This window comes from Neomonachus schauinslandi, chromosome 3 (genome assembly GCF_002201575.2).
Source record: "Neomonachus schauinslandi chromosome 3, ASM220157v2, whole genome shotgun sequence".
Lineage (NCBI taxonomy): Eukaryota > Metazoa > Chordata > Mammalia > Carnivora > Phocidae > Neomonachus > Neomonachus schauinslandi.
In genome coordinates this window covers 172,606,049-172,633,193 of record NC_058405.1, presented here as the reverse complement: position 1 = coordinate 172,633,193, position 27,145 = coordinate 172,606,049, and the positions used below count along the sequence as shown (strand labels likewise).

The 27,145-nt window shown below is 52.8% G+C and overlaps 1 protein-coding gene across 1 annotated transcript; it reads left to right on the top strand.

Annotated features, from left to right (window-relative positions):
• The first annotated feature begins 1,465 nt into the window (after positions 1-1,465).
• Positions 1,466-22,558, top strand: IGFBP5 (insulin like growth factor binding protein 5). Its single transcript, XM_021703072.2, is given in 6 exon segments — positions 1,466-1,515; positions 2,210-2,343; positions 2,345-2,567; positions 16,216-16,445; positions 16,658-16,777; positions 17,941-22,558. Coding segments are annotated over 5 exon segments (816 nt in total). The 5' UTR covers positions 1,466-1,515; positions 2,210-2,232; the 3' UTR covers positions 18,073-22,558.
• Positions 22,559-27,145: the final 4,587 nt, after the last annotated feature.

The following is a 27,145-nucleotide window of genomic DNA, read 5'->3' as shown; positions in this document are numbered from 1 at the left end:
CTTCATGAAATGCAGCCCCTTTTTTTCCAAAGGAAAGGGAGAGCACTTCTAAAGAGACGAAGGAAATGTAAAAGGGGTGAATCCCACCCCAGGTCCTCCCAAATGGGGCGGCAAGGAAGAGTCATTTCTCTCTCATCCGGCTGTGAAGTCCACAGCCCGGCCGTGTGGATTTCAGAAACAAGGGGAAATCACCACCTTCCTTCCTTTAAGACTTCAGCTTTCTTTCATTTTACTAAGGAAAGAAGGGATCCTATAGTGTTTGAAGAAGTTGCCTGAGGTTTCAAATAGAATAATAATGTCCCTGGTCAGGATCTCTTCAGAGCAAGTCCTCTGGCGCTGTCAGCTCTCAGTCCTGAGATATACCTGTGCGTGCCAGTCAACCTTAGAACAAGGTGCTCCTCTGGTCTGTCACCCATTCCCTCCAGAGATGTGGCCCTATCCAACAGAAATGCTCCAGTAAAAGAATGTGAAGCGAACGTATCGCTCCAATCTGCCTTCCTTCCATCCCAAAACTCTACACCAGGACACATTAGGTCACCAGGCAAGATTTTCAGACTTAGCATCTTCTGGAAAGTGCTAGTCTCTGTAACTCACTGCTCCCTACAATGCTGTTGAATGAATATCCCTTCCCACAAGTACACACAACACAGATACCCACAAGCTTGAGCAAGCGTGCAGGCATGTGTGCGTGCGTACACACACACACACACACACAGCTTCCCTGGGCCAACAATGGAACTGAAGGAAAGTGGCCACTTCTTGATCATATGACCAAAGACAGTCACTCCACACTCCACTGGCAAGAAAAATGCTCTTAATTAAATCCCCTTCCCCGGACCTTTAGGGGGAAAATCCAGTTTTGCTTTTTTTTTTTTTCTTTCTAATTCAGCCTCACTACTCTCAGCTGGCCATCCTATGCTAACACTCCCCTTCAAACACGCACACACACACACACACACACACACACGCACACACACACCCTCACATAGTAACTTAGACACTAGCAGACAGCCATTTCCCAAAGCTTGGGAAGAATTGTTTGGGTACTGTATATATCCACTTGGCTAATAAGAAAATGCTTCTCCCTGCAGCCTGGGCCTTGGCTAGTTAAGGGGTGGGAGGGAGGGGGAGACCGCGTTACTCTTCATTGTGTCCACCAGCTCCTCGAATTCTCCCTTCCACTCGCGCCCCCCACCGCCCCCCCTTGTAGGCAGCCCAGCCCTGTCCCCCAAGCCCCTTTCTTACATTCCGGGGGGGAGGGGGGCACTGTTCCGGGAGCGCAGGGGAGCCCCCGTGCGTCTAGAAGGCCTCTCCCCACCCCCACCCCGTGTGAGTTTGTACTGCAAAGCTCCTTGGCATCCTCGCCTGGGTTGGGTGTTGGGGAGCTCAAATAGCAGCTACAAACTGGCTGGCGGCCAGGGGCCGTCTATTTAAAAGCGCCTGCTCCACCGGAGCCCGTAGTCTCTTTGGAAACTTCTGCCGGGGGGAAAAGAGCTAGGAAAGAGGGGCAAATCGGTGTGGGTTTTTTTCTCTTTTCTTGCTCCTTTGAATTACCCCCTCTTCCGTTTGCACCCTTCTTCGAGCTTCACGCAGAACCTGCGGATTTCGAAGAGGTGGTGGCGGAGTGGGAGCAAAGAGGTGTTAGGGTTTGGGATTTGGGGGCTTTTTTTTTTAATTTCTTGATTTCAACATTTTCCCCCACTCTTGCGGCCACCGCCGCCGCCTCTTACCTGTTCCTCGGCAGCCGCGCGCTGCAGGCAGCTGAAGGTTAGAAAGGAGCAGGGTGCATTTTAGATCTTAAACAAAATTTTTGAAGACAGACCCATTTTTTTCTCCCCCCACCCCCACCCCCTTCTCCTCCACAGCCTCCGAGCTCATTATTCCGGTGGTTGCTTTGGGGTGAACAATTTTTGGCTTTTTCCTCCCTGTAATTCTGAGCAGGTCTGGCCGGGGGGGTTGTTTCTCCGGCTTCCACTCCCTCCGCGTGCACCTGGCGCTGCTCTTTCCCCCCCAACCTGTTGCAAGTCCTTTAATCCTTGCAACTGGGACTTGCTTGCAGGCACCTCAGCCCTCCATCTCTCCCTACGTTTTGCAATTGTCTGGGGGAGGGCACCTGCTCTACCTGCCAGAAAAAAATTTTTTTTAATTTCTCCGGGCGCCCTCTTGGTCCCTTTCTCCCTAAACGCTCGCTCTCGTGCCCCGCCCCAAGGTAAAGGGGAAGACTCGGAGAAGATGGTGCTCACCGCGGTCCTCCTGCTGCTGGCCTCCTGTGCGGGGCCGGCCCAGGGCCTGGGCTCCTTCGTGCACTGCGAGCCCTGCGACGAGAAAGCCCTCTCCATGTGCCCCCCCCAGCCCCCTGGGCTGCGAGCTGGTCAAAGAGCCGGGCTGCGGTTGCTGCATGACTTGCGCCCTGGCCGAGGGGCAGTCGTGCGGCGTCTACACTGAGCGCTGCGCCCAGGGGCTTCGCTGCCTTCCCCGGCAGGACGAGGAGAAGCCGCTGCACGCCCTGCTGCACGGCCGCGGGGTTTGCCTCAACGAAAAGAGCTACCGCGAGCAAGCCAAGATCGGTGAGCGCGCTCAGTGTGCCAGTCAGTTACACGGCGCACGGCCGGGGAACACGGGACAGGCTGGCCCCGCGCGCTTGGCCCAGCAAGTGGCTTGGAGCCGGGGTGTAGCCCGGGAGGAGGGCGGGGAGGGTCCTTGCACTTCGGAATTGGAGCCTGGCGGATCCAGCTACCCCGGGGCTGCTTTCTTAGCCGAGCCTCTCCCTCTCGCGGCTTTCGCTCCTTCTTCTCGCCCCTACCCCCACCCTTCCCTCCCCTCCCCTCCCCCCCCCCTCCGTCTGCATACTGACTCCGAGCTGCATTCGGCCTCCAGGTCCAAACCCCCAGGTACTCAATTCCCAGTCTGAGAAGGTGCATGTTACATTTTCAACTCCCTCCTCCACCCACCCAATACGGTTTTTTTCCGAACTTGAAAAAAAAAAAATCTCTTTGTTAAAATACTGCTTTAACTAGGGACCTGGAGAGAGGCGTTACTGGTCTTCTGTGGTAATTCCACCTTTGTCCCTCCCAGCCCCTGCCCCTTCCCCCCACCAGTCGGTCCTGGCGAGTCTTTCCCTCTACCCCTACACGCACTCGCGCGCACGCACACGCACAAACGCTTGAAAGCTAACGCCTTTAGGGTGGGGGCTTTGATGCCCCTCCCACGTGCACACCCATTGCTCTTGACTCGGTATGATTGTTTGTGGCACAGGGTAAAACATATTAAAATGCAAAATACCTTTTTTCCTTCCAGGAAGGGAAAAATTACTTTAGCACGCTCGGCGGCGGTGGGGAGGTAGGGGGTTGAGGGGGGGCGGGGAGAAATGGGAAAGAAGGGTTTCTGTTCCCCTGTTGAGTGTTCGTCCCTGAATCTAATTCCTTTTTCCCCCGCCCCAGTTCAGATTTTACCTAGGAGGAAAGGTGGATATAGGGGCAAGAAGGGATGTAGAACTCAGACATCCCAACTTCCCCGCCAGTGCTAATCTCCGCACCACCACCACCACCACCTCAGTCTTTCAAACCGGACCACAAGTGGGTGTGGTGTAAATGCAAGAGGGGCCCAGGAAACACAGAATGCAAAATCAACTGGGCGGAGACCGAAAAGCCGCGCTCCGGGAGCCTACCCCCCGCCTCCAAGTAGCCCCGCCCCCGGGTGGCCCCGCCCCCAAATTTTCTGCTTCTCGAGTCTGAGGTTTAAAAGGTTGACAGAGCTCCTCGTTCTGATCAGAACAGTTCTGACCCCGCTCCTTAGAATGTGGTTCTTTTTAGACTTTCCTGATCTTACTTTTTTTTAAGTCTAATGAGCTGTACACAAAAATCTGGGCTCTGAAACGTCAACCTGGTTATTAATCCTCTCCTAAAGGGGTTAAGACTTAGCTAAATGATGTTTTTTCGGTGTAGTTTTTCACTGGGGCAATGTCCTTTTTCCCACCTATCCCGTCCATTAGGGTGTCCTAATATGAGTTTTCGTAACTACAAACTACACACTATCACGTAGGATAAGACTGCGTCAGCACTTGAGAAGCGGCAAAACTTTCCTGGGTCCAACCTGGATCCCCGCAAACCTTGCAGGGTTTGCCTGTCGCCTTCGGCCGCCCCGCACTTTGCGGGAGGCAGTGGTCCTCTGGATTACAGCCTGCAAAAAAGGAACGGAGTGCAACGCGCAGGCCCCGGAGGCCCTAGAGGCCGGTTTGTGGAGTTATTTTTATTAAGAGCCACTTTTCAAAGGCGGTCCTGGCCGCTCTCATCTTGGGGGATGTGGATTTGGAAAAGCTTAGCAGGGCGGAGGCGGGCGGGGGGAGGAGTGGAGAAAAGGTATGAATCGATTTCCTGGCTTGGAAGAGAGCGCTCTGGGTAATAATCCGGTCACATCGAAAGTATGCAAGGTATCACTCAGCCGCTTTCTGGCCCGGCTTTTATTTGCCCAACCGTGTGGTTGGTGTGATGTGGTTGGTGGGGAGGGTGTGCGCGCAGGGCGCGCGCGCGCGCAATTGCTTGGAAGAGCAAATTGGCTCATCATCTAACTTTCCAATTCAACGTAACACACACACACACACACACACCGGCTTTTGTCCCAAGCAAGATGCCCTTTAGACTTCTGCTGCCCATTCCTCAACCCCCATCTTCAAGGTGCCTCCTGGCGAACACGTAGTTGCCTTCCAGCCCCACCCCAGACTTTCTTGGCGACTCCACCCCGCCTTTGGCAGGTGCCTGACCGACCACGGCTGCAGGATGGCTACAAGAGCTGACCCCTTCCTCCCGGAAGATAGTATGGTAGTGGGCGCTCCGGGCTCGAGTCCTTCAACTCGAAAACCGTTGAGTAGGTCCCCAAAAAGTTGGAGATGGTGCAGAGACAGTTCATAAAGAGAGGGAAATGAACAGAGAGAGGGAGGAGAATGTCGGCTCCCTTGACCAAAAATCCTGCTCCCCAACACCCCACCACCATGTCCCCCTACCAAAGTCAGCAGTGAGAAGTTGGATTCGCCTCTCTCTCCTGCGGTTGCCATACAGATACAGATACGGATAGGGATGATATATGCATATATATACGCCCACATAAGTCAAAAGATATATGCGTATATAAAGAAAGATATATAGATACATATCTTTTTTTAACCAAAAGAAAAAGTGCATTTCCAGAATCCGAAACGGGGAGTCGAGGAGAGCGAGGTGGCAGGCAGCCAAAGCTGCTGGGAGGAAGAGCTGAGGGCCGGCGGGCGGAGACTGGTGTTTTGCTGGGCGCGTTGCTGAGCAACCAACCGGAGAGCGAGTCCGCCCGCTAACTGGGTGCTGGGAGCGCTCCGAGCCCTGCATTTTATTTTGGCCAGTTCTGGGGCAAAGATAGATATAGAAACAGAGGGCAGTGTGTGTGAGGCTGGAGGGAGGCGGGAGACTGGAGTTATTTATTGAGCCAAGCTCAGTAAATATGGGTGAGCTGGGTCCAGTCAAGGAAGCACCGGGCTTTGCTTGGGCATTGTTTGCAGAAGGACCCTTGTGGCTTGCTGGGCAGGAGGGCGAAATACGTACTTGCCCTGTTCTGGGAGATCTCTCCTGAGCCCGTGAGACGTTAAGCTTGGGATACAGGGAGAAATGGGTTCTGAGTTTCAGTTCTGTCATTGAGAAATAAGAGAGAGAGGACAGAAAGTACACCCTGGGAACGAAAAAATATTACCTAAATAAAAATGAATTTGGCCTTTGCTTCTTTGAGGGGTTTGGCGTCCATCACCCTGGCATCCACTCCAAGCCTGGTCCAAATGCCCTGTTGAAGTCAAGTCCCAGAGTTAGGTTTATTGGCCAAATTTGTGTCTGGGTTGAACAAGCTCATGGAAAACCAAAGGAGCCAGATTCCTTTCCCACCCGCACCCCCTCCCTTTGAAATAAGTCTTTGAGAGGCTGGCTGTGCCCTGAGCCAACCAAAGTGGGAGCGGGGAAGACAACAGACCGAGACGGTGCTTTTAACTTGACTTTTCTTGCCTCCCGCCCCCTCTTTCTGCTGTGTCAGCTCAGACTGGAAGGGCAAGGACAGTTGGCCACAGTGAGAGCTCATTTTCTTTCCATATTTCTCTTTTCTTCTCCCTCCCACTCCCCCGCCCCTTCTCCATCCCCTAGCTCCAGGGCATTCCCTGAGGGCTCAAGTTTTAGGCCAGAGCTGCTGCCAGTTAGTGCTGGGGCTTGGGTTGGATTTGAAGGGCAGGTGGGTTTGCAGCTGCAGAGGGAGGACCCGGCTGACCTAGGAGGCAGAGGTCACCATGAGGGTTACAGCAAAGGGCATGGGAGCAGGAATCCCAACAGAAGCCCTGGTCCCCTTAATAAGGGGTGGGGGGAGGGGGCTAGCAGGAAAGGAAGGTGATTTTTGTCTGTAGTTTTTACTTCATACCTGAGCAATGCCTTTGAAACTTTGGGTTATTTAATGCGTAAAACATAGAACTCTGGAGGAGGGATCCACATACTCTGAGCCCACTGCATCGAGAAACTGGAAGAACTCCATAAACAGACCAGGTACCAGTGAGGGACCAACAGGGAGCAGAAATGAAGAGGGTGGGAGAACAGATGTGGTGAGAGACGAGGAGGCAATGTGGAGGGGTTTTGTTTGAGTTTTTGTTTTGCATTTTTACTATGTTGGTCCAAAAGTTGCAATCCCCAGAGAGCATCCTTAAATGGCAATCTGGATATGTTTTCCAAAACAATAAGATTTATTACATATTTGCAAAAATAAATAAGGAAATAAACAAGGAAGCCAGGTCTAAGCTTCTACTACCCACTGCCCCATATCCACAGGATCTCCCATTTTTGCTTCCAGTTCCATTTTTTCCCACGATTTCTATTACGATGCCTTTTTTTTTTTTTCCATATAAATCCAGAGGAGCTACTGAAAAACTCTATGAGAGACAAAGTGGCTTTTCCTACCTAGCCACTTGGCTCAGCTCAGTCCTAGTGTCTCCCCAGGAATGGTCTACGTATTAGCCAAAGAGTGTTAATGCTGGAAAGAACCCACAGATTGTAGCACTCAAAGTGACTGTTTTATAGATGAGAACACTGAGGCGGAGAGTGCAAAGTTACTTGTTCAAAATTAGGTGCAGAATTAGCAGCAGAGTCAGGGCTAGAACTCAGTCTTACCATCCTCTTGATTCCACACCCATGCCCCTATCCCGGCCTTTCTTCACTAGTCACTAGGGCTCTCGCCAGGGCCCGGCCTAACTTGCCAGGAGGCCTTCAGCAAATATGGCCCAATGCTGTCTTCCCATAGTGGGGGTTGTGAAGAAGAACTGGGGGCTCAGAACTTGGGAGTGCTGTCTTTTAAGGGAAGAAGTAACTTGGCCCCAAAGTGGAGAATGCAACACCCTTTTTATTTTCAATCACACTCTATTGCATCCCTTTTCCTACACAGTCTTGGAAGCAAGACTGGCTTAGGCTAGTGGTTTAGTGAGGGATGGGGACAAGGAGGGTGGAAAGGGACGGTGCTGAGCCCAGGCTTCGGGTCCATGTACTAAACCTCCTTTCCTGAACTGCAGGGAGCTCTGCCAATGTGGGAAGGCAGGCAGGCCCTCTGGCCCACTGTGTAGAAGGAGAACATGGCCCAGAAGCAGCCAGCTTCCCATGGCAACCAGCCTCCACCAGCACAGGGCTTTCATGGAGTCAGTCGAGCAGGATGAGGAGACCTGAGCTCCGGGGGGGGGGGGGGTGGGGGCAGGGTAGGAGGGGGAGAGGAAACCACAGGCCCCCAGGCCCCAAGAGTTGATAAGGAAGAGGGCAAGAAAGTCACCGGGTTTGGGAACATACGCAGGTATGTCAGCCATCTTTCCAAAGGAGAAGAGAGACAGGCCTCCTGATTACAGCTGGGGGCCTCAGATGGATTCCAGGAATTGTGGAAAGCCGAGAGCCATATGACTATATCCTGCAGCTGGGGCTGCTCCTTGCTTGGGGGATTCTTAAGAGGGAGGCAGATCAGACCTCCTCCCAATAGGTTAGACCTGCCAGGTGCACCCTGGGGGAGTTTTAATATAAAGAGGTTAGTTTCCTCATTTTTCATCCCTCCACCTCAACCATCAGACACCGGCCTTCCCTTGCCAAATCCTGAGGCAAGGCCCAGACCAAATTTGTACTCAGAACCTGGCGTTCTTTGACCTTTGCTGGTTCGCACAGGTGATTTAGGTGGGCTCTAGTTATCCTGAAGCATTCAGATTGTACCATCACACCTGAACTGAGTATCCTCCACCTTCTCTTTGTCACCCCACTAAAGAGGACTCTCATCCCAGACCCTTTAGAACAGCACTGGCCAGCTGAAATCCAATGCAAGCCACACATATAATTTCAAATTTTCTAGTCACCACATTTTTTAAAAAGGCAAAAAGAAACAGGTGAAATTCATTTTAACCATATTATTTTAATTCAATATATCCAAGATATTATCATTTCTACATACACTCAAGCAGTTACAATGAGATATTTTACGTTCTTTCTTCCATATGAAGTCTTTGAAATCTGAGGTATAGTTTGCATTTACAGCACATCTCAGTTTGGACACTAAATTTTCATTAAAAATACTTGATCTGTATATTTAAGTTTCATACAATTTACAGTTGAAAAACTAGATTCATGCACCTGAGTCGTTCCAAACACACCCGGAAAGTTTCCAATGACCACACTGAGTATTAGTTTTTAAATTTAAATTAATTTCAATGAAATAATTTTTTTTAGAGTGGGGGGGGCAGAGGGAGAAGGAGAGAGAGAATCTTAAGCAGGATCCACACCCAGCATAAGCCTGACATGGGGCTCGATCCCAGAACCCTGAGATCATGACCTGAGCCGAAATCAAGAGTCAGACGCTTAACCAACTGAGCCACTCAGGGGCCCCTAAATGAAATAAATTTTTAAGTTCAGCCCCACTAGCCACATTTCAAGCTTGAATGGCCACATGTGGCTAGTAGCCACCCAACTGGAAAGCGTAGATGCCACCAGCAAGCATCCCACCCCCAACCTGAGAAAGGAAGTAATGTCTGCTCTCTCCTCCTGCCCTGAAGGGTCCAAAAGGAAGAGTCTGAATCTGGATTGCCAGACACCACAAGACTCTTGTTTGACCCCCAGCAACTCTCTTTTCTTAGGGGGACTGGGGAAGAGTTCTGGCTGCCTGCTCCCTGACATGCGCTTCTGGTCATCCTGGACCATTCTCAGGAAAGGTGGCTGCCTAATTGTAATGTTCTGAATGGACCGCCATGAGTCATGAGTTGGAAACGTAGCCAGTTCAGACAAAGGGCCAAGTGCTTCCTCTCCCTCTCCCCCTTCTCCATTCAGAGGCTGCTTTCTACCTAGTCCCTCCATTCTCTTCTGGTTTGGGGTGTATGTGAGGAACAGATAGAGCCGTTTCTACTGAGCATGCTCTACCTTCCCCAGCTCTAGAGAAACCCAGCCAGAGATACTCATCTTGGGAGTCGGTACGTAAGTGTGTATTTCTCATGTGTAAATGTATCACCAGCTGCCTCCCAGAGATCAAGAAATGTGTACCGGGGGACGCCTGGGTGGCTCAGTTGGTTAAGCAGCTGCCTTCAGCTCAGGTCATGATCCCAGGGTCCTGGGATCAAGTCCCGCATCGGGCTCCCTGCTAAGCAGGGAGCCTGCTTCTCCCTCTGCCTGCCACTCCTCCTGCTTGTGATCTTTCTCTCTCTCTGACAAATAAATAAATAAAATCTTTAAAAAAAAAAAAAAAAAAGAAATGTGTACCGGAGTCGAAACCCTCAATCCTCCTTTGGCCCTAGGAGAGAAAAATGAGGGGGATCCTTTCTTTACCTCTGTTCCCAGGACAGTGGGAGATGTGTGAGCGAGACCCCAGCCTTTCGTTCTGGGGGAGTGTCACCAACTTGACAGCAGCCCTATCTATGCCATCAAGAGCAGTGGGTCACCTTTTCTCTCTCCATCTTTTGGAAGGAAACCTAGTGCCTTAATGCAGCATGAAGGACTGCCATTAGACAGGGGGATACTTCTGGAGGGAGCTCTCTAGGTGGGGACTGGTTCCTCTCACCTGGGGTTGGCAATCCGACTTTCTGGTAGTCTGACTCTTACTCCGACTGTTTACCCACCATGCTATATGGTGTCTCTATTTCTCTGCTTAGGGTAGAGATGTTACACACCTACGTTGGCCAACTTCACTGTTGGTTTAGAGCACCTGAGTACATTAGTTTTCCTGGCCTGAAACAGGGTGGGGGCTGGAAAGGAGCTCAGCAGGGTAAGCCTGTTGTCCTCATTGTCCAGTCACTGAGGCTCTGCACCTGCTTCCCGCCTCTGCCATTCACCCCAAGTCAAACTTCCCCTACAGTGTCTTCTTGCAACTGTTCTGTAGGATTACAGTTGTTTGGGTTTGTTTTCCCCTTAAAAAGACAGTGCTCCTTTCCTTCTCAGCCCATAATTCATGTTAAAAAGAGCCCAGAACATGCACGTCTGTTACTGACCACAGAGGAAAAGAAAACAGTGTCTTCCAAGAGAGACTGGGGCAAGGCAGACACTGGCCAGGGATGGAATGGCTAGGAGGAGGCACACTGCAGTTCCCCTGGAAGGCTCAGCAGCCCCTCCCTACCGCCCTGTGCCCGTTCTCTTTATGCAAAGGCATGCACACACCGTGTCATTGATTCATTTGGCATCCACAGCTGGGAAACGGTCAGACTTCAGGAGACTGGAACACGTCTCACAATTTAAACAGTGAGCAGCCAATCCATCATTTCCCCGTAAGCTGCATGTCCTAGCAAAAAGCAGAAGGATGCAGGTTGGCGGGGAAGCAGGGCAGGGTGGGGAGGGGGCGCAAAGCATCTAGCCGCAGCCCGGCGTGGATCAGTGCCCTCAGACCAGCTGTCCAGCAGGACTTTCTGCAGGGATGAAAATGCTCTCTATCTGCGCTGTCCAACTCAGCAGCCGCTCACCGCTGTGGCTATGGGTCCTTGAAAAGTGCATAGAGCAACTGAGGAGCTAAATTTGTAATTTGATTTCATATTTATTCATTTAAGTGGCCACATGTGGCTAGTGAGTACTGTAATGGATAGCACGACCTTAGATCAAAGAAGCCCTATAAACCCAGGGGAGCCCCACTTGTTGGCGTACCCCTGAGACCCATTCCTCTGCTTCCCGGCTCCCTCTGCAGCAGCTACAGGCTTACAGGCAGGGGCATGAGTGAGGTGACCTCTCAAGGCATCCATGTAACTGTGATGTGCCCGAGTTTATGTTACAGATGCGCTTCTAGACCCACTTCTCTTTATCTCTCGAGGAAATCTGTGCATCTCTCCATTTAAAGATTATATACTGAATACCATACAATGGAGAGAAAAAGATAAATGACAAAGCTCCACCCTTAGGAAGTTTACTGTTTAAATTCCACTGAAGGAGTAAGAATGAGAGCCAGAGGAGACCCAGCTCCCCTTTTCATTCCTTGTAGAGAGATTCTGGGCAAACCAATCTTGTCTCCTGGCTAGAAAAAGAGACTTTCCTCTCCCCAGGTCCAGGTGGCCTGGCAAAGCCCAACATTCTTCCTGAGCTGTGAATTCCAAGTACGCCTTGGTTTCTTCAATTTCCGTAAGCAACGTCGCAATATCTGGGCCACCCTGAGTTCTCTGAAGTTCAATGATGAGGTTAAGATAGAGTGGGAAACTACCACCAGCCCGGGACCAGGGTGTTAACGGTGCCAGGGCATGACTAAGAGCCCCAGGATGGAGGGTTAGATGGCAGGGGGCAACAGGTCCCCAAAACCTCCATCACTGGACTGGAGAGCAGGATGGAATCAGAAGGCTTCTTAAGAGCATGTGCCTGCGTCTGCTGGTGCGCCATCAGGCACACACACACACACACACACACACACCCGCCCTGCAAGAAAGCAGCGACAGCCAGAGGGTGAGTGTGGACAGCATGGTGGCGCTTGATGGGAGGCGTGCATTGTACGCTCTGCTGTGAGCGGCACTGCCCACCCTAGGATGCCTCCGGGTCCATAGCAGCTGGGCCTACAGCCAGACACCCTCTGTGTTTGCTGGGACAGGAAAATGGCGTAGTCCTCAGGCAGGTGTTCATGTGTACCTGTGTGTGCCTCCGCGGCAGCTGGTGCAGCAGCGTGACCCGGGAGTGCCTCAGGAATGAAGGAGGAACAGCTGGCCACCCCGACGTGGCAGGGGCAGGGGCCATCAGAGAGCGGCTCGGGAGGCGGACCGGACTCAGAACCCACCCCAAAGGCGACCATCAGGACACTGTGGTAGCCCTCACTTCCTTGGTCTTTGGATGAGATCTCGGAATTCATGGGCCCTTGGAGGAGGGAACAATACTGAGCATTCCACATTTTCCATCTGCTGCAGAATCCTTTCAAAATGACATCTAGAGATGGGAAGGGAGGCCCCAGACAGGTCTCTCTTCTACCCCAGATCACTTTTCAGCTGCAGATTAGAGAAGCAGCAGAGGGCTAGGCACAGGTCTGCCTTCTCCCCGCCATGAGCCTCTGGCTCTCACACCTGCCTTCACCCTCCCTGTATGTGGGTTTATTCCAGTCCTCACCTGTCCATCCCCCTGACTCTTGAAATGCGTGCTGCAGACACACAGAAGGAGAGGATTTGGGTAGCTGTCAGAGAAGTCTGGGAGGGCAGCACGTAAGTCCCAGATCTTAAAATTGCCTACAGTCCCTAGAAATAAGCACTGGGGACATGTTGCGCGGCCATCAGTCTAGTCCGCCACCTACTGGCCATGGGAGGTATTGACCTGTTTGTGCAACAGCTTCCAGAACCTCCTGCACTTTGAAGTTCCTTTGCTGTTCACGTGCAGGGCAACTTCACCAGGAAGTCCTCCCTTTTCATCCCACCTAAATCCCCTCTGCAACCTTGGTCCATTTTCTCTCGATGAAAGAGCACATGATCGCCTTTCTACATGCGCCTGCTTCTCTTATCTAAAATATAAACCCTGCCCAAATTGAAAGCCTATTTATGACTTGGCCAGGAAGCAACTGAGTAGGGCTTGCTGGCTCTGCCATTCCAGCTCTGGTCTTACTTTCCAGCCATTTAGTCTTCGTAGCTCTGCACTGGCTTTGTGCTACGTTTCCACTGTCTCCGGAGCCTGCAGGGGACCACAAGACCCTGATGAGTATCCTCGATACTCCACTTTCCTGCCACCTATGTAATAGGTCCCATGGGGTCAAGTGGCACCAAAAGCCAGGAGGCACATCAAAACTTTAAGCCTGCCCTTCGGAAACAGCCAAAAAGCCTGTGAACTGGGGAAGGTATGCCCTCAGGAACCCCACCTCTGTGAGGCTGGGGAAGGAGAGAGGGTATGCAGAAGTGCTTTGAGTTCCTTAAGGAACATACAGGAATCTACATCGTTTTCCAGCATCAACATGTACTTAGCCCCAAGGCCATACTTAAACACTTTCGGAGAAAAGAGTAAGGTCAAAGAAAATTTGCTCCCAAGTTTACTGAACCACTGTTAAGAGCCCCATCCTCCTCCCAGGAAAAATGAGTCAAGGTTAAGGGCAGCCCACAGCATTTCTTAGAAAAGGTCCTAAAAGATGGAGGGTCTTGAGAAGAGCTGTCAGTACGTAGAGTGCTGTGAGCCAGCATGCCTCCATCCCTGTCCCCCGAGGCCAGAGAAAGATGCCCCGTGAGAGGTGACGCCACATCTGGTGGACGACACCCTCTGACCGGAGGAGGAGGGGTAGCGCCCCCGTTCCAGATGTCTTTAAGAACTAGAAAGAGCACTCTGAGATATGTTCATGGACTGTCCCTGCTTGGACACAGGGAGATGGACACGACGGTCTATTGGAAGGATTCCAGGAGCTGGTACAGCCTGCCATTGGGAGTAAGCAGCTTCCTGGGATCCCCCCCCATGGAAGAGGGGACTCCTGGAGCCCAGCCACACAGGTGCCCCTGAGGACACTTTGCTGGCCCTCCAGCTCCTCTAGGGGAGCCGCTCAGCCCTCTCACAGGTGCTGGTCAGCCCCTGGCCCTCCCACCCCCCCTTCACTTCATCTGCTTACGATCTTAATTAGGGAAGGGGCGTGACCACGCACACCCAGAATGCCCCCCACCTTTCAACCATCTCTTGCCCTCTCTCCTACCAGTGGTCAACCACTTTTTCAGAGTCAGAATGCTTGGTGATGCCCAGAGAGGTTGAGTGAAGCATCTCAGATCACTCAGCAAGATGGGCTCAGCAGACCTTCCACGCCACAGTCGGCTTTTCATCTCCACGCACCTCTCCCCAAAACCTGAGCCTCAGGTTTGGGCCTAAGTGCTAGATCCCAGAGCCCTAGCCTTTCAGTTTGTACTGAGTCCACCAAGCCAGCTCTGCTCCTCCCTGCATGCCACCCCATGCTAGCTTGTCCCACAACCAAGAAAAGTGGCTTTACTCCAAACGTCACTCCTTTAGCTAACCCTTGAAGGCTCTCGTCCACCTACCAGGCACATCGCCATGCTGATTAACTATCACAGTAGGTTTCATGGAGTCAAGGCAAGGTTGGAAGAGGGAGGGAAAGGCCACAAGCGGGGGATGGGTCCTGGCACTGAGTTTTGCTCAGAGAAAGCCTGCCCATTGCTCTGCCATTTGCTCTCTCCCCATCATCAACCTCTCCTGTGACTACTTCGCCTCCTCTCTGTGGATAAATATCTAAATCAGCTAACCACCCAAAACACTGCAGACCTGTGGAGGCTTCTTCAGGGCGGGGGAACTTCCCTGCCTGTTCAATTAAGTTTGACAAATCCCAAGCCAACAGACAAACAGGTGCTCAGGTGTTTCCTGCCACCTGCCGTCCTGACCGGGTTAGGCCAGGTCCCCAAATGCCTCCCTTACTCCACACCTGGAACTTCCCCTGGAGAGAGGGTTCCTGCCCCTGGGGACACAAAACAGGGTCTTCTCACCAAGATTCTCCTTCCCTGTGCATCCCCTCATCCCCACTTCCTTGGATCCCTCTCCTTCTATTCCCCATCCCAGGGCCTTGTCATTGTGGCTCCTGGAGAGCCCAGTGAGTGGAGTGGGTGGAGAACAGGATTTTCCTTCATCTCATTTGAGTTATTCGGGGTCACTCCAGAGCCCTTTTCTTCTCTTTCTAAAATTTGAAAAGAAAAGAGGCAATGAACACAGGCTGCCCTGCCCCTGCCCAACCCACCTTGCACCTGGCCTCACTGTGGGCATCCTGGCCATGTCCTGCCCACCTGGGAAGAGCAATGGAGCCCTCCCCACTCGGTCTGCCAAGGCTGGCAGGTCAAGGAGCTGAGAGGAGAATGGGGGGCCCAGAGAAGGGTGCCCAGGAGATAAGAATGTACTGGAAGTCTGTGGATGGAGAAAAGGCCAGGGGGTGGAATTTTCAGATCAACCAATAAATGAACAAAGTCCTACTTCTTTAAAGGTCATAAGTCAGCTAAGTATAGACTGTCACCAAGTCTATCCTATATATAACTGCTCCAGCCCCAGCCAGCTGCCGGCCTCTCTTGGACTGGAGCTGAGTTCTGTTCCAGCCTCCCAGGGCCCAGAGCACAGAGCCAGCCTTGAGCCAGAGCAAGACCAGGTCCCCCCACCCACACTGCACCCCTCCAGGCCCCACGTGTCTGGCTCTCTCAGGTCCCCTCCTCTCCATGATGCTCCCCACCACCCTGCTAGTCTAGATCCCGAGGACCCTCCTGCTTCCGTTTCCCAAGTCAAAATCTATCTCAGCTCCAACAATCCTGGAAGCACGAAGACCCCACTTGGGGATAGACTTGGCCTCTCCTGGCCACGCTGGGCTGTCGCCTATTTTCCTCCATCAGCCTGCATCTCTAGCTTGTGCTCTTCTTGGCAGCCCCACCTCAGCCACTGCCTCGGCTACCTAGCCAGCCCCACAGCAAGCAAGCCCCTCACCAGAGGCTGAGCACCCCCAGAGGCCACTTCCCTCCTACTATCCCCTTCCTGCCTCCAGAATGTCCTGTCCCTCCTGTCATGCTGGCCCTCATTTATCAGCCTGACCTTTTCAATCCCGTTCCACTCCGCGAAGTCTTCCTAGATTTGCTCCACTGGACTCCAGTCATACCAGCAACTCTCCAGCACTTGTACGAGTGCTGACTCCTACGTCCTCCTTCTTTCCCTGCTTTCCCCCGGTCTGGGAAGCTCCCAGAGGGCAGACATCCTCCGAGCCTCAGGCTCTGCCCTTGTGGCTCAGCCCCAGACACTGACCCTCTGCCTCCTTGTCCTGCAGAGAGGGACTCCCGTGAGCACGAGGAGCCAACCACCTCTGAGATGGCAGAGGAGACCTACTCACCCAAGATCTTCCGGCCCAAGCATACCCGCATCTCCGAGCTGAAGGCCGAGGCCGTGAAGAAGGATCGCAGAAAGAAGCTGACCCAGTCCAAGTTTGTGGGGGGCGCTGAGAACACTGCCCATCCCCGGGTCATCTCTGCACCTGAGATGAGACAGGAATCTGAGCAGGTAAGTCTCACGGAGTTTGCAAACTTTGCACACTTTCTACACCCAGAGTGCATGACAGGTACAAAGGAGGAGAGATCTTTGGGAGCGACTACTTGGAACAAAATTCTCCATAAACCCTCGGGCCCCCAGTGCCCTGGGCCATGCATTCTGCACATAGAGGTGCTTTCCCCTCGGGTCCTGCCGTGTCTCTCACCCCTGCCGTACTCACACAGGGCCCCTGCCGTAGACACATGGAGGCTTCCCTGCAGGAGCTCAAAGCCAGCCCGCGCATGGTCCCTCGTGCCGTGTACCTGCCCAACTGTGACCGCAAAGGATTCTACAAGAGAAAGCAGGTACGCCCCCGTCCCCCGCGCCCAAGTTCAGAGGGCTCCTGAAAGTGGCACTTGCCAGAAAACCTTTACCTCTAAATGCTTACGATTTCTGTCATTAACAATAGTGTTTCCTGAACCTCCAATATCCACGCAAGTACCATAATCAGGAGTTTCCCCGTTCCCTCCTGTACTATAATCTGCTTCCGTTTTAGTGATCCACCTTACTTACGTGAATTCATTTAAAAAGGAAACTTTATATCACTGTGTCATTTCACATGTTGTATGTGCTATTTTCTGATAAACACACACATAAATATATGCACAGAGATAATGACTTCAAAACAAATTTTCAGCAGGTACCACCTGAAATAATCTACCTTCCATTCACAGCCAGCCTACCCTTTGGGCAACACTATTGTGGGTTAACCAGTAATACTTAGCCTATTCGAGTGGTACCCATGACCTTAGGCCAGTGGTTCTCCCAGTTCCTGGAGCATCAGAATCACCTGTAAGGCTTGTTAAAACACCGATTGCTGAGCCCCACCCCCGAGTTTCAGGGATGGACTCTGAGAATTTTGCGTTTCTAACAAGTTCCCTCCCAGGTGACCCTGATGCTCCATAAGGATACCCTTCGTCTAAGTTGGGGGTCAAGAGCCAGATGGCCTTGAGTCATTTGTTGGCTCTCCCACTTAATGAGCTGCGTCCTCCTTACCTAGTTATTTAATGTCTCTGCCTCCAGTCTCGCATGCAAAATGATAATTGTACCTGTTGTCCTTATGCAATTATGAGGGATTATGGATTAATCTTTGTAAAGCACTTAGAACAGTCCCTACTCTGTAGGAAGTGTTAAGTAGTGTCTGCTACCTGATAAAGCTGTAGAAATGATGCATCATCATCATCACCATCATCATCATCACCACCAGATCACGTAGCTATATGGAGAATACCAAGTTGGAGGACCCTGAAAGGGTGACATAAAAGAGATTGTAAGAGCTAGCCACGGGCAGACTGTCTAAATGAACATTTCCCCCTGGGGCCATCCCCCATGCAGGGGGCATACCAGAACCCCGATAGTTGGGGCGGGGAAGACAAGGAGCAGGGCCAGAACAGGGGCCAGGCAAGAGCAGAGTCCGGGGCGGGGGGGGCACCGCCATCCTCACTGCCTGTCGCTCTCCCCACTGCAGTGCAAGCCTTCCCGTGGCCGCAAACGTGGCATCTGCTGGTGCGTGGACAAGTACGGGATGAAGCTGCCAGGCATGGAGTATGTCGATGGGGACTTTCAGTGCCACACCTTCGACAGCAGCAACGTTGAGTGACGCGTCCCCTCCCCATCCTTCCCCCGCCCCCTCCCACCCCCAGCCCCGACTCCAGCCAGCACCTCCCTCCACCCCAGGACGCCACTCATTTCATCTCATTTAAGGGAAAAAACATACATATATCTATTTGAGGAAACTGAGGACCTCGGAATCTCTAGCAAGGTCTCAACTTTCAAACCGACAACAGCAGAGATGCAAACAGCTAAGGAGACCCCCCCTTGAAAATGGTTTTCTTTTTGAGGCAAGTTGAATGGACAGGGAGGGAAGGGAGGAGGAATGAGAGAGAGAGAGAAGGGACACGTGTAGAGGAGAGGGGGAGACAAACCAAATTTCGAAGAAGGAAAGAAGAATGTGGGCAGGAAGGGAAGATCCCCGGGACCATGGCTGGACCCACCTTGTCGTGTCCAGCCCTGGCCTCAGTTGGGAGATGTTTAGGCACTGGAAGATATGGCCCAAGGTGTGGCATTCTATGGCACCCTTGAGGGTTTTGGTGGATTGGTCGCAGGGGGAGAAAGGAAACGACGGAAGGGGTCAGTGCCTCTCCTGGACCTGATCTCCACCTCCAGCCAGCAAGCGCCCGGCTTGACCCCGCCCCTCCTCCCCTTCCCCCAGCAGAGGGTTCTCCCTCCCCAAAACTTATGAAAACTAAAATGCATTCCATTCCTCTCAAGACAAAGCAAATGAATAACCGAGTGCTATTAGATAGATAGGTTTTCCGAAGCAGATACACAAAGATGACGTATGTGTGCGTACTTCAGTCCCCGTGCAGACTTTCAGAAAGCAGTACGCTCTCCGAGTGGAGAGACTTGCTCTTCTGAGGTGACTAGTACACGCCCACCTGGGTGGTTCCAGCCCCTCGTGGCACTCCATTCACTACTAGCACAGCCTCTCTGAGGGAGGATAGGCTGAAATAAATGCGGCCTCGTACGGACTTCTCTATGAGGCTCCATGTAGTCATATATAAGGCATATACATCTGTGTTCTTTCTTTTTTGCTTCCTTCCTTCCTTCCTTTCTGTCAAAGGTTTGCATTAACTTTTCATAATTCTTCTGGGGGCACTGAGGAGCTTCCTCATTCTGGGAAAACCAAGAAAATCCATATTCTTCTAACACACTCCATACCTGCGGTTTTGCCAGCCCCCCAGGAGCGGCAGACCCAAGCCCTCGGCGGGCCACGGTGTTGGACTCCTTCACAATTTCCCGGGTGCAGGTGCGTCCGTAGGAACCACCCAGCCAGGTAGATGAGGGTGCTCCGTGGGGCACCCCCCTCACGTCCCCAGCACCTCTTGAGTTAGCCTTTAGACCCTCTGGAAGTCACCGGCCCTGGGCCCTGCACCAAAGGAGCCCATCAGGTCCAAGTTTGACCCCCGGGTCCTGCCCAGCCTTTTCCTTTCAACGAGGCAGAACCTGCATTTTGAAGCCGGCAGAGCAGGAGAGAGACTGAAGTGAGAGATGGCAGCGAGCAGGATGGAAGTGAACGGGTTTAAATACAGGGAAATGGTAAAAGCGATTTCGCAGGCCAGAGTAGAGGGAGTGGAGGGACGGTGGGGGACTGCCCCGTTCTAGCTTTGGAGCAAAGCAACAGAAAGTGGGACAAAGCCAAGAGCAACTTCCTGGCTCCCCACCCTCTAAGTCCTTTGGGATTCAAGAGGACAGAAAGAGGAGAATGGGGGTGCAGTTTCTCAGAGAGAAATGAGCTGACTCCAGGCCTGGGAGCCAGGGAAGGTGAGTAACGTTAGGTGGGTTCTAGAACCTAGCCACTGGACAGGAGCAAGAATCGGCACAGGCTGTCTGTGCCTTTGGAGGGACAAGACCATGCATGCAAGTGGCCACCTTCACCCTGCAGTGAAGGACTGAGGACAGAGCCTTTCAAGCTCTTCACATGACCCCAGGCCAGTGCAGGCTTTCTCCCTGGGATAGAGGATGGAAGAAAGGCCCAGGACAGATGGATGCCCCGACGGTGCTGTCATTTGCTAGCCAGATTCTGAACCAAGAAAATTCCCGACCCCGCTGACTTCCTCAACAAATCAGCAGCCACAGGGCTGTCCTTGGAGGCCAGAGATAGCCTGCCCGGGAAGGGGGCTTGGACACTGGCAAAGGAGACCCCTCCTCGCTGAGAACACAGCTCTCTCCGCTCTTTCCTGATGGCGTGACACCATAGAGACCACTCTAGCACTGGAATTGGGGCCATGAGGAGGGACAGCGGAGAAGCAAATAGATTTCAGCTGGTGGGAAACTTGCAGCTACGGAACTCGGCCGGGGGAGTCTTCTGCCCCCCCCCGACAGGACAGTTGGCTGGGACAGGAGAGATGGTCGATTGTCATAGGACAAAAGGGCCTGATGGGGCTGGCAGCCACGAGGACTTACTCGACCTGCTGCGTCCGTGTGCCCCATCTCTCTGCACGACTGTCCCCAAACCCCCGACACATTTCTGTGTCTTAGGCCAGTATTGTACACCTTTCCCACTTCACTCTTCTGTTTGCCCATTCTTTCTGTGGATCTTGAGCAGTCATCTAACTGGGATCTGCCACGTGGATACTGGGGTGCCATTCCCCCTAAGAAAAGACTGAGCCAGGAATCGCATACCCCACCCCATACCCCTCCCAAGGCCCCTGTTCCTGAGAGGGGCTCTCTCTTTTCTCCCCTGCTGTTTACTGGACTCTGAATGGGTGTCTGCCCCTTCCTTCGGCCCTTTGCAGTCAGCCATGAGGTGGGGAAGAGTAGGGCTGGTGTAACTCCACCAGTGTCTTTGGGTTTCCAAAGTTCATGCTGACTCCCCCAAATCTGTGAGTGCAGTACTTGCAGTGACTCTGCTCAGCTGGCCACTCCCTAGAGGACGCTGGACCTTCATGACGGATGAGACTAACCTCCCAAGAGGAAGGCCTGACCTGGGGAGGGAGTCATGGAGGAAGATGGAGCGTCCCTGAAGCAGGGCAGAAGGGGAGGCTGGTGGGAAGCGCTGCGAACTGGGATCCTGAGCAAGGATCTTCTTGACTCCAGGCCTTAGGCTCTGGAGTTTTCTGTGGCCTCAAGACTAAATGTTGTCCCACCCACCCACCCAGCCAGCAGTAGGCCTCTTCCCATCCCCCTTTGACTCATGCCTCACTCTAGCAGGGAGCCGATTACCTGTCCTTCCCACCGGGGCCAGGTGATTGAGGGAGGCCTCACCAGGACTGATCCTCCGTCCCCCAGAGCTTCCCTACCCACCTGGGCAAAGCAGGGCATCCGGGACAGAAGAGACTCTAAAGTTTCTCAGACAGCCAGGCCTGGACAGACAGGCCTGGGGACATTCAACCCCCCGACAGGGGAGGACGGGAGGCCCAGGAGGCCCTATGTGGTCTACCTCCTGTCTCCTCACCCATTTTCCCATCACCGTCTCAGTGGTCTCCATGGTAATCCTGCAGGGTCAGCCCCCTCCCCTGGGGAGGTGGGCCCGACCACAGCTCGCCCACCACCTAGCTTCTTGGCAGCCACACGGCTACCACGCCCCTCTCAAGGGGGCCCGGGGGCTGCCCCTCTCCATCTGTTCAGCACCCCCACCCCCAGAGGTCTGCGGTGCAGGTGGGAACTTCAGAGGGACATGGGCCAAGGAGAAGCAAGCCTTGGGCTCAAAGAGGACATTTTTGGAGAAAGGAGGCAAGTTTTGAGAAGTGGTGGCAAAGGGGATGGGGACTTGCCAGCCAGCCACCTGGGCGTTGTACTGTCTTTATTTTTAAAACCACTAAAGTGCAAGACTTACTTTTGCACTTTTCTCCACTTTTGTTTTCTCCTAGGTTTTTGTTTCTTTTTATAAACATATTTTCTTGGTTTTCTAATGGAGTATATCTCTTAGCCCTTCTCACAGACTCTGGCCCCCTCTCTAACTCCTCGCTCTGGATGGGGAAAGGGAAGGTGGAGTGCATCAGCCGCCTGCGCCGTCCCCACCCCCAACTTCTCTGGTCCCCCCCTCCCCCGCCACCAGCCTGAGTCCCCAATCTCCCACTGCCGCCACCACCACACAGTAGCCCACATGGATAGACAGTTGTCAGACAAGATTCCTTCAGATTCCGAGTTGTCTACCGGTTTTTTTTTTTCTTTTTTGAAGACAGCAATAACCACAGCACATATTACTGTAGCTCTCTGTAGTCTTACGTACGTACATATCTTAGCTCTATTCTCTCCCTTTGTTTTGTTTTCGACTTTTTTTTTAATAAATGCTCATAATCTTTACTGGTGAAAAGGATGAAAAAATAAATCGACAAATAAAACCAGTTTGTGGGGGGAAAAAAAAGCAGAAAAAAAAAAAATCACCTGAATGCAGAGGGGCTCGCCTCCCGTTTAGCATTTTGTACCTGAGGAAATAAAAAAAAAAAAAAAGCCAGAGGATCTCACGTTTTATTAAAAAAGTGAAGATTGCTGTATACTATTTATTCAACTTATAATTTATGTTACTCCTTGATCTTTGTCTTTTGTCATGACAAAGCATTTATTTAATAAAGTTATGCATTCAGTTAGCCTGCGTCAGCGTCCTCCGAGGGCCCAGGGAAGGCAGGTGAAGGGTGAGAGGCATACAGGGGTCCACTCAGGCCGCACTCCAGAGGGCAAGGAGAACAGACCAGGCAGAAGCAAGGCCAAGGGGAATCCCCAGACCCGGCCTCCCATCCAAACCTGGGTGCCCCCTTCTCCATCCGTTCAAAATATCCCATTGAGTTCATGTATGCAATGTGTTTAGGGCAGCAAGTGGTCAGTGCATGCTCAGCTGCTGCTTTCACTATCCTCATCATCCGTGAATTCCAGCCCCTGCTCTTAAGTAAAGTGGCCTTAATCTACCCTTCAGCCCATGATGGGTCTCCTTTCCTTGGAGAGGATTTTCAGGAAGGCATTTCTAGAACATTCCTCAGTTGCTTATTCTAATGCTTCATAAACTCTTAACTCCTGGGAACCTCTGGGCCGATATGAATCCTGCCGCCCGCTCCTACCCAGCCCCCAGCTGTCTCTGCCCAGTGAAGAAGAAACCTATGAACACCCGATGACTCTGACTTAACCTTCCAGCCATTGTCCTACGTCTGCCTCTCCTTCCTCCTGGGCCCCTTCTTCCCAATCTCCACGTGTCCCCTCCACTTGTGGGGTGCAAAGCAGCACCCTGCCCTTTATGCATCCCCCCGACGGCACCCTACAGGGCCTCCCGGTCCTCAGGCCCAGCACCCCCACTCTGCCCAGCCCAAACCCCAGCACCCTGCCCCATCCGAGGCATGGGGCCAGTAGAGTAATTGGGAGCATCCCAGCCTGGCAAGGGGTTGGCCTGTTGCTGGGCGTGCATCTTTCTGAAGGGGTCACTGAAACTCTCTTCCCTGGGACCCTTCAGCAGTACAGTCCCTCAGCCAGCGCCCAGCAGTAAAGGCAAAGACGGAGCAGGCCCCTTGGCCTTGCCTCTGCCTCGTTGCACTAGGAGGTACAGAGAAGGATCCGGAGTCTTCCCACTTTCCTTTGCAGGGGGGTTGATGAAGGGGCTCAGGAGGAGTAGCATTCGGAAGGCTATGCTGGTCCAGCCACCTGGCACCACCTGCCCCACGACTGTCTCCTGGCCTTTCCATCAGCAACTGCTCACCCTACTGCCACCCACATGCTGCTGGGGTGGGTGGGGGCCAACCAGGCGTCTTCTCCCCACTGGTCCTCCCTTAGGGCCCACCTCAGCCGGACCCACTCTCCCATGCTCCTCTGCTGCCCTTGGGCCTCCTCTCTGCCCCCGACAGCCCTCATCTGTGAACTCCCTGCTCATCCATGAGGTCATCTAGGATTCCAGCTCCTGGCTGCTCGGCCCCTTGCCCCACCCTACCCCACACAGCTCAGGGGTCATCAGAACACCCCACACAGCACTCCAGTGATCAGACCCTCACAGGGTCTTTGTGACCCAGGAGGACTGGGCTGGCACCCACAGCCTGCTCATATGCCACCCTCCCCACCCCCAGCATGCCAAGCTGGTCCAAGGCCAAATTCCAGAGACACTGCTCCTTATGCTCTTGACTTCACCAGTCTCATCTCCATCTCCTCAAAGCTCAGAAGCCACACGCTGAGCCTCAGCGCTCCACGTGGAGAGTCTGAACGCCCCACTCTCCCACTCTGATCATAGTCTATATTATGGTGAGAAACCTGATGGGGGCTGCAATGTCAGCATTTTACTGATGGGAGAATGAGTCTTTGGCCTCCCCATTCTATTTCCCAACCCATCAAGCCTCTCTGGCTTTGCCCCCTTCCCTAGGGAGATGAGACCCAGGGCTCCACTGTTTGGGTCTCTCCCGCCCTGCAGCACCTCAACCCTGGAGAAGCCTCACCAGCCAACCCTGGCACTCACCCTGCTGAGCCCTGATGGAGAAAGTCTCACCACAGTGAGGGCTTATCATCACGGAATCCTCAAGTTCCAAATCCTGCCTGAGGAACCTGCTAGAGTTGTCTCGCTCTCACATCCCCTCATGTCTACAACACCCTTTCATGCTTCTCCCCATACTGCCTTCTCCCCATCAGAGAAAAGCAAGACCTGCCTGTGAGAATATCCTACCTTCCCATCCAAACCCCTGTGGAGTCAGCCAGAAAACCACCACCCTGTTCCCCTCACCCGAACCCGTCTTCCTGTTTCCAAAGGACAGCCCTTCCCACCTGCCGCTCCTGCCCCTTCTCCAACAACTCCCCTCTCCTGCTGTGTGGGTGATGGAGAGCGAGTGAAGGGGGCACAAAGGAACAGCATCTTGTGGGTAGAAACAATGGGTCTTGTTCTTGAACCTGGATGTCAGCATGAGGGTGATGGGAAAGTCAAATGTGTCTTCTCCACCCAGTGTCCTCCAGGCAACTCCAATTCAATGTGCCCAAAACTAGACTCATCCTGTATGCTCAGGGACCTTGCCTATCTTATCTCACACCTTACAAATTACAAGTTCAAAAACAAGAACAACATTTGAACTCATCACTTTTCCTCCTAAACTCTCCCCTCTTCTCTCCCCATATGCCTCCTCCCCTTCTGGTTGCAATCCCAGAGGATGGTACCAGCCAGCATCCACCCAGCTGCTGTAGCCTGACCCCTAGTGTCATTGCGGACTCCTCAGTTACCTGCTACGTCCAGCAAGCGCCCAGGTCCCAGGAATCAGCCGCCTCATTGAAAACTCTCCCATCTGACCTTGCTCTCCACTTGCCCTGCCTCGTCCAAATCACACTCCTTTCTCACCTGGATCACTGCCATTCCTTCCTGCCAGGTCCTCCTCGCAGATATCACAGTAGAGATTTGCTTTCTGAAACACAGATCCCGTCAGGCGCATCCTCTGCTTAAATGCTGTCTTTTCAGTCCAAAGCGGAAACCTCTCAGCAAGACCCCCAAAGTCCTTCCTGATGAGCTCTCCTCTGGCTTCCTCTCCAGCTGCTTCTCTATCCACACCCTCCCTCCGTCACAGAGAGCCTCAAGCCCGCGTATGGCTCGTGCTCTCTCTGCCTGAAGCCCACCTCCCCCACACACACCCCAAATCTTCCCTGTATCCCTGCTTCCTCCCTACAACAGTCTTTGCACCCCCTGTGGGACAATATCTATGCAGATATTCCTCCTAAGGGCACCTGGGCACACCTCCGTCCCCTGGTCAGGGCGGACTTCCGTGGCTGTTTTGTCCACTACAGTGTCAGCCCACAGTCTACTTCATCTTCACATCCTAAAACCCGACCACGGAGCCTAGGATGCAGGACTAATTCCATTGAGGCAGCATTTACTATATCACAGAAGTGACTTTATATTCTCAAAGCAATTCTTTGAAATAGAAATTATCCCAATACCTGAAGATGAAGTAGATGAGGCTCAGAGGTTAGGAATGTGTCCAAAGCCACGTAAGTCATAAGTAGTAGAGCCCAAATCCTGTCCAAAGACTGCCTTACCTCCAGGCGCATGCTCTCACCTACCACATCAAATGGAGCCAGTACTCAAGATGCATCTAACACCCGTGGTCGCTGCAAGTGGTGGCCCTCCAAATCCAGAGGGCTTAAGAACAGGGCCGGCTTCCCAGGCATGCATCCCATGCAGTCACGCAGGGCCTGTGCTTGGCTTAGTGCTCTGCTGTCGCTGTCTTGACATTCTTAATAATTTCTGAACGAGGGGTTCTGAAGTTGCCCTGATTTCTACAAATTGGGTCACGGAGAAATTGGGTGATTCCATGCATTAGAATTGCCCAGAGGGCATGCCCCAGTACGGATTCCCAGATGCCTTCCCAAGCTTCTAGCTCAGGTAGCCTGCAATGACAGGTCCCCTGCTTCTGTGAGTTTAACAAACACCCGCAATGGACTCCTTGGGACCACGGCTTAAGCAAAATGACCCTCGGAGGGCAGGCGTAAACTCAGCTGCAGTTTCCTGTGCTGCCCCAAGGTGGCAGTATAGCCCCAGTGTTTGTCCACAGCCGGGCAGTTCCAGAAGGCTCCAGCCGGCTTGACATCCTCAAGATCCCTGCCCAGCCATCTTCCCACTTGGATGCAATATTTTCCCTCAGAAAAGGTTTCTAGGGCATACTATCCATCCATCAGTGGGGTTCCTGTAGCTAGAGCCACCACGGAGTGCTGCTCGCACACCCATAAAATCCTCCTCTTCGGAGGGTTTAGAGGACAGGGAGGCTGTGGGCAAGTGACATAGCAACAGGCAGGGAGGTTGTGATGTGCTCAAATGCACTCTGCAAAAATATTACAGAGACGACCCGAGTCGGAGGCCTTGGGGCGTGGGGGCTGGCATGGCGTTTACTCCTGCAACGGCCCCATGATAACCCCTCCCATTTTATAAGGTCCTCTAGTTTTCAAAGCACATCCACAGTCTCACATGGATATCACCCTGCTATTTGAGGCTGAGATCATCCCCATTAGACAGATGAGGAAAACTGAGTCTCAGATAAAGCGAGTTATGTAGCTCCAGGGCAATAAAAGAGCAAGCGGTGGGACGGGATTCAAACCCAGGTGTCCTGACTCCAGCATTTCCTCTTGCCCAGCTCGGCAGGAGAATCACCTGGGAATCTTAAAACCAACGAGCCAACCAACCAACCAACCTATCTGGGCTCCACTCCAGGCCAATCAGATCAGACTCT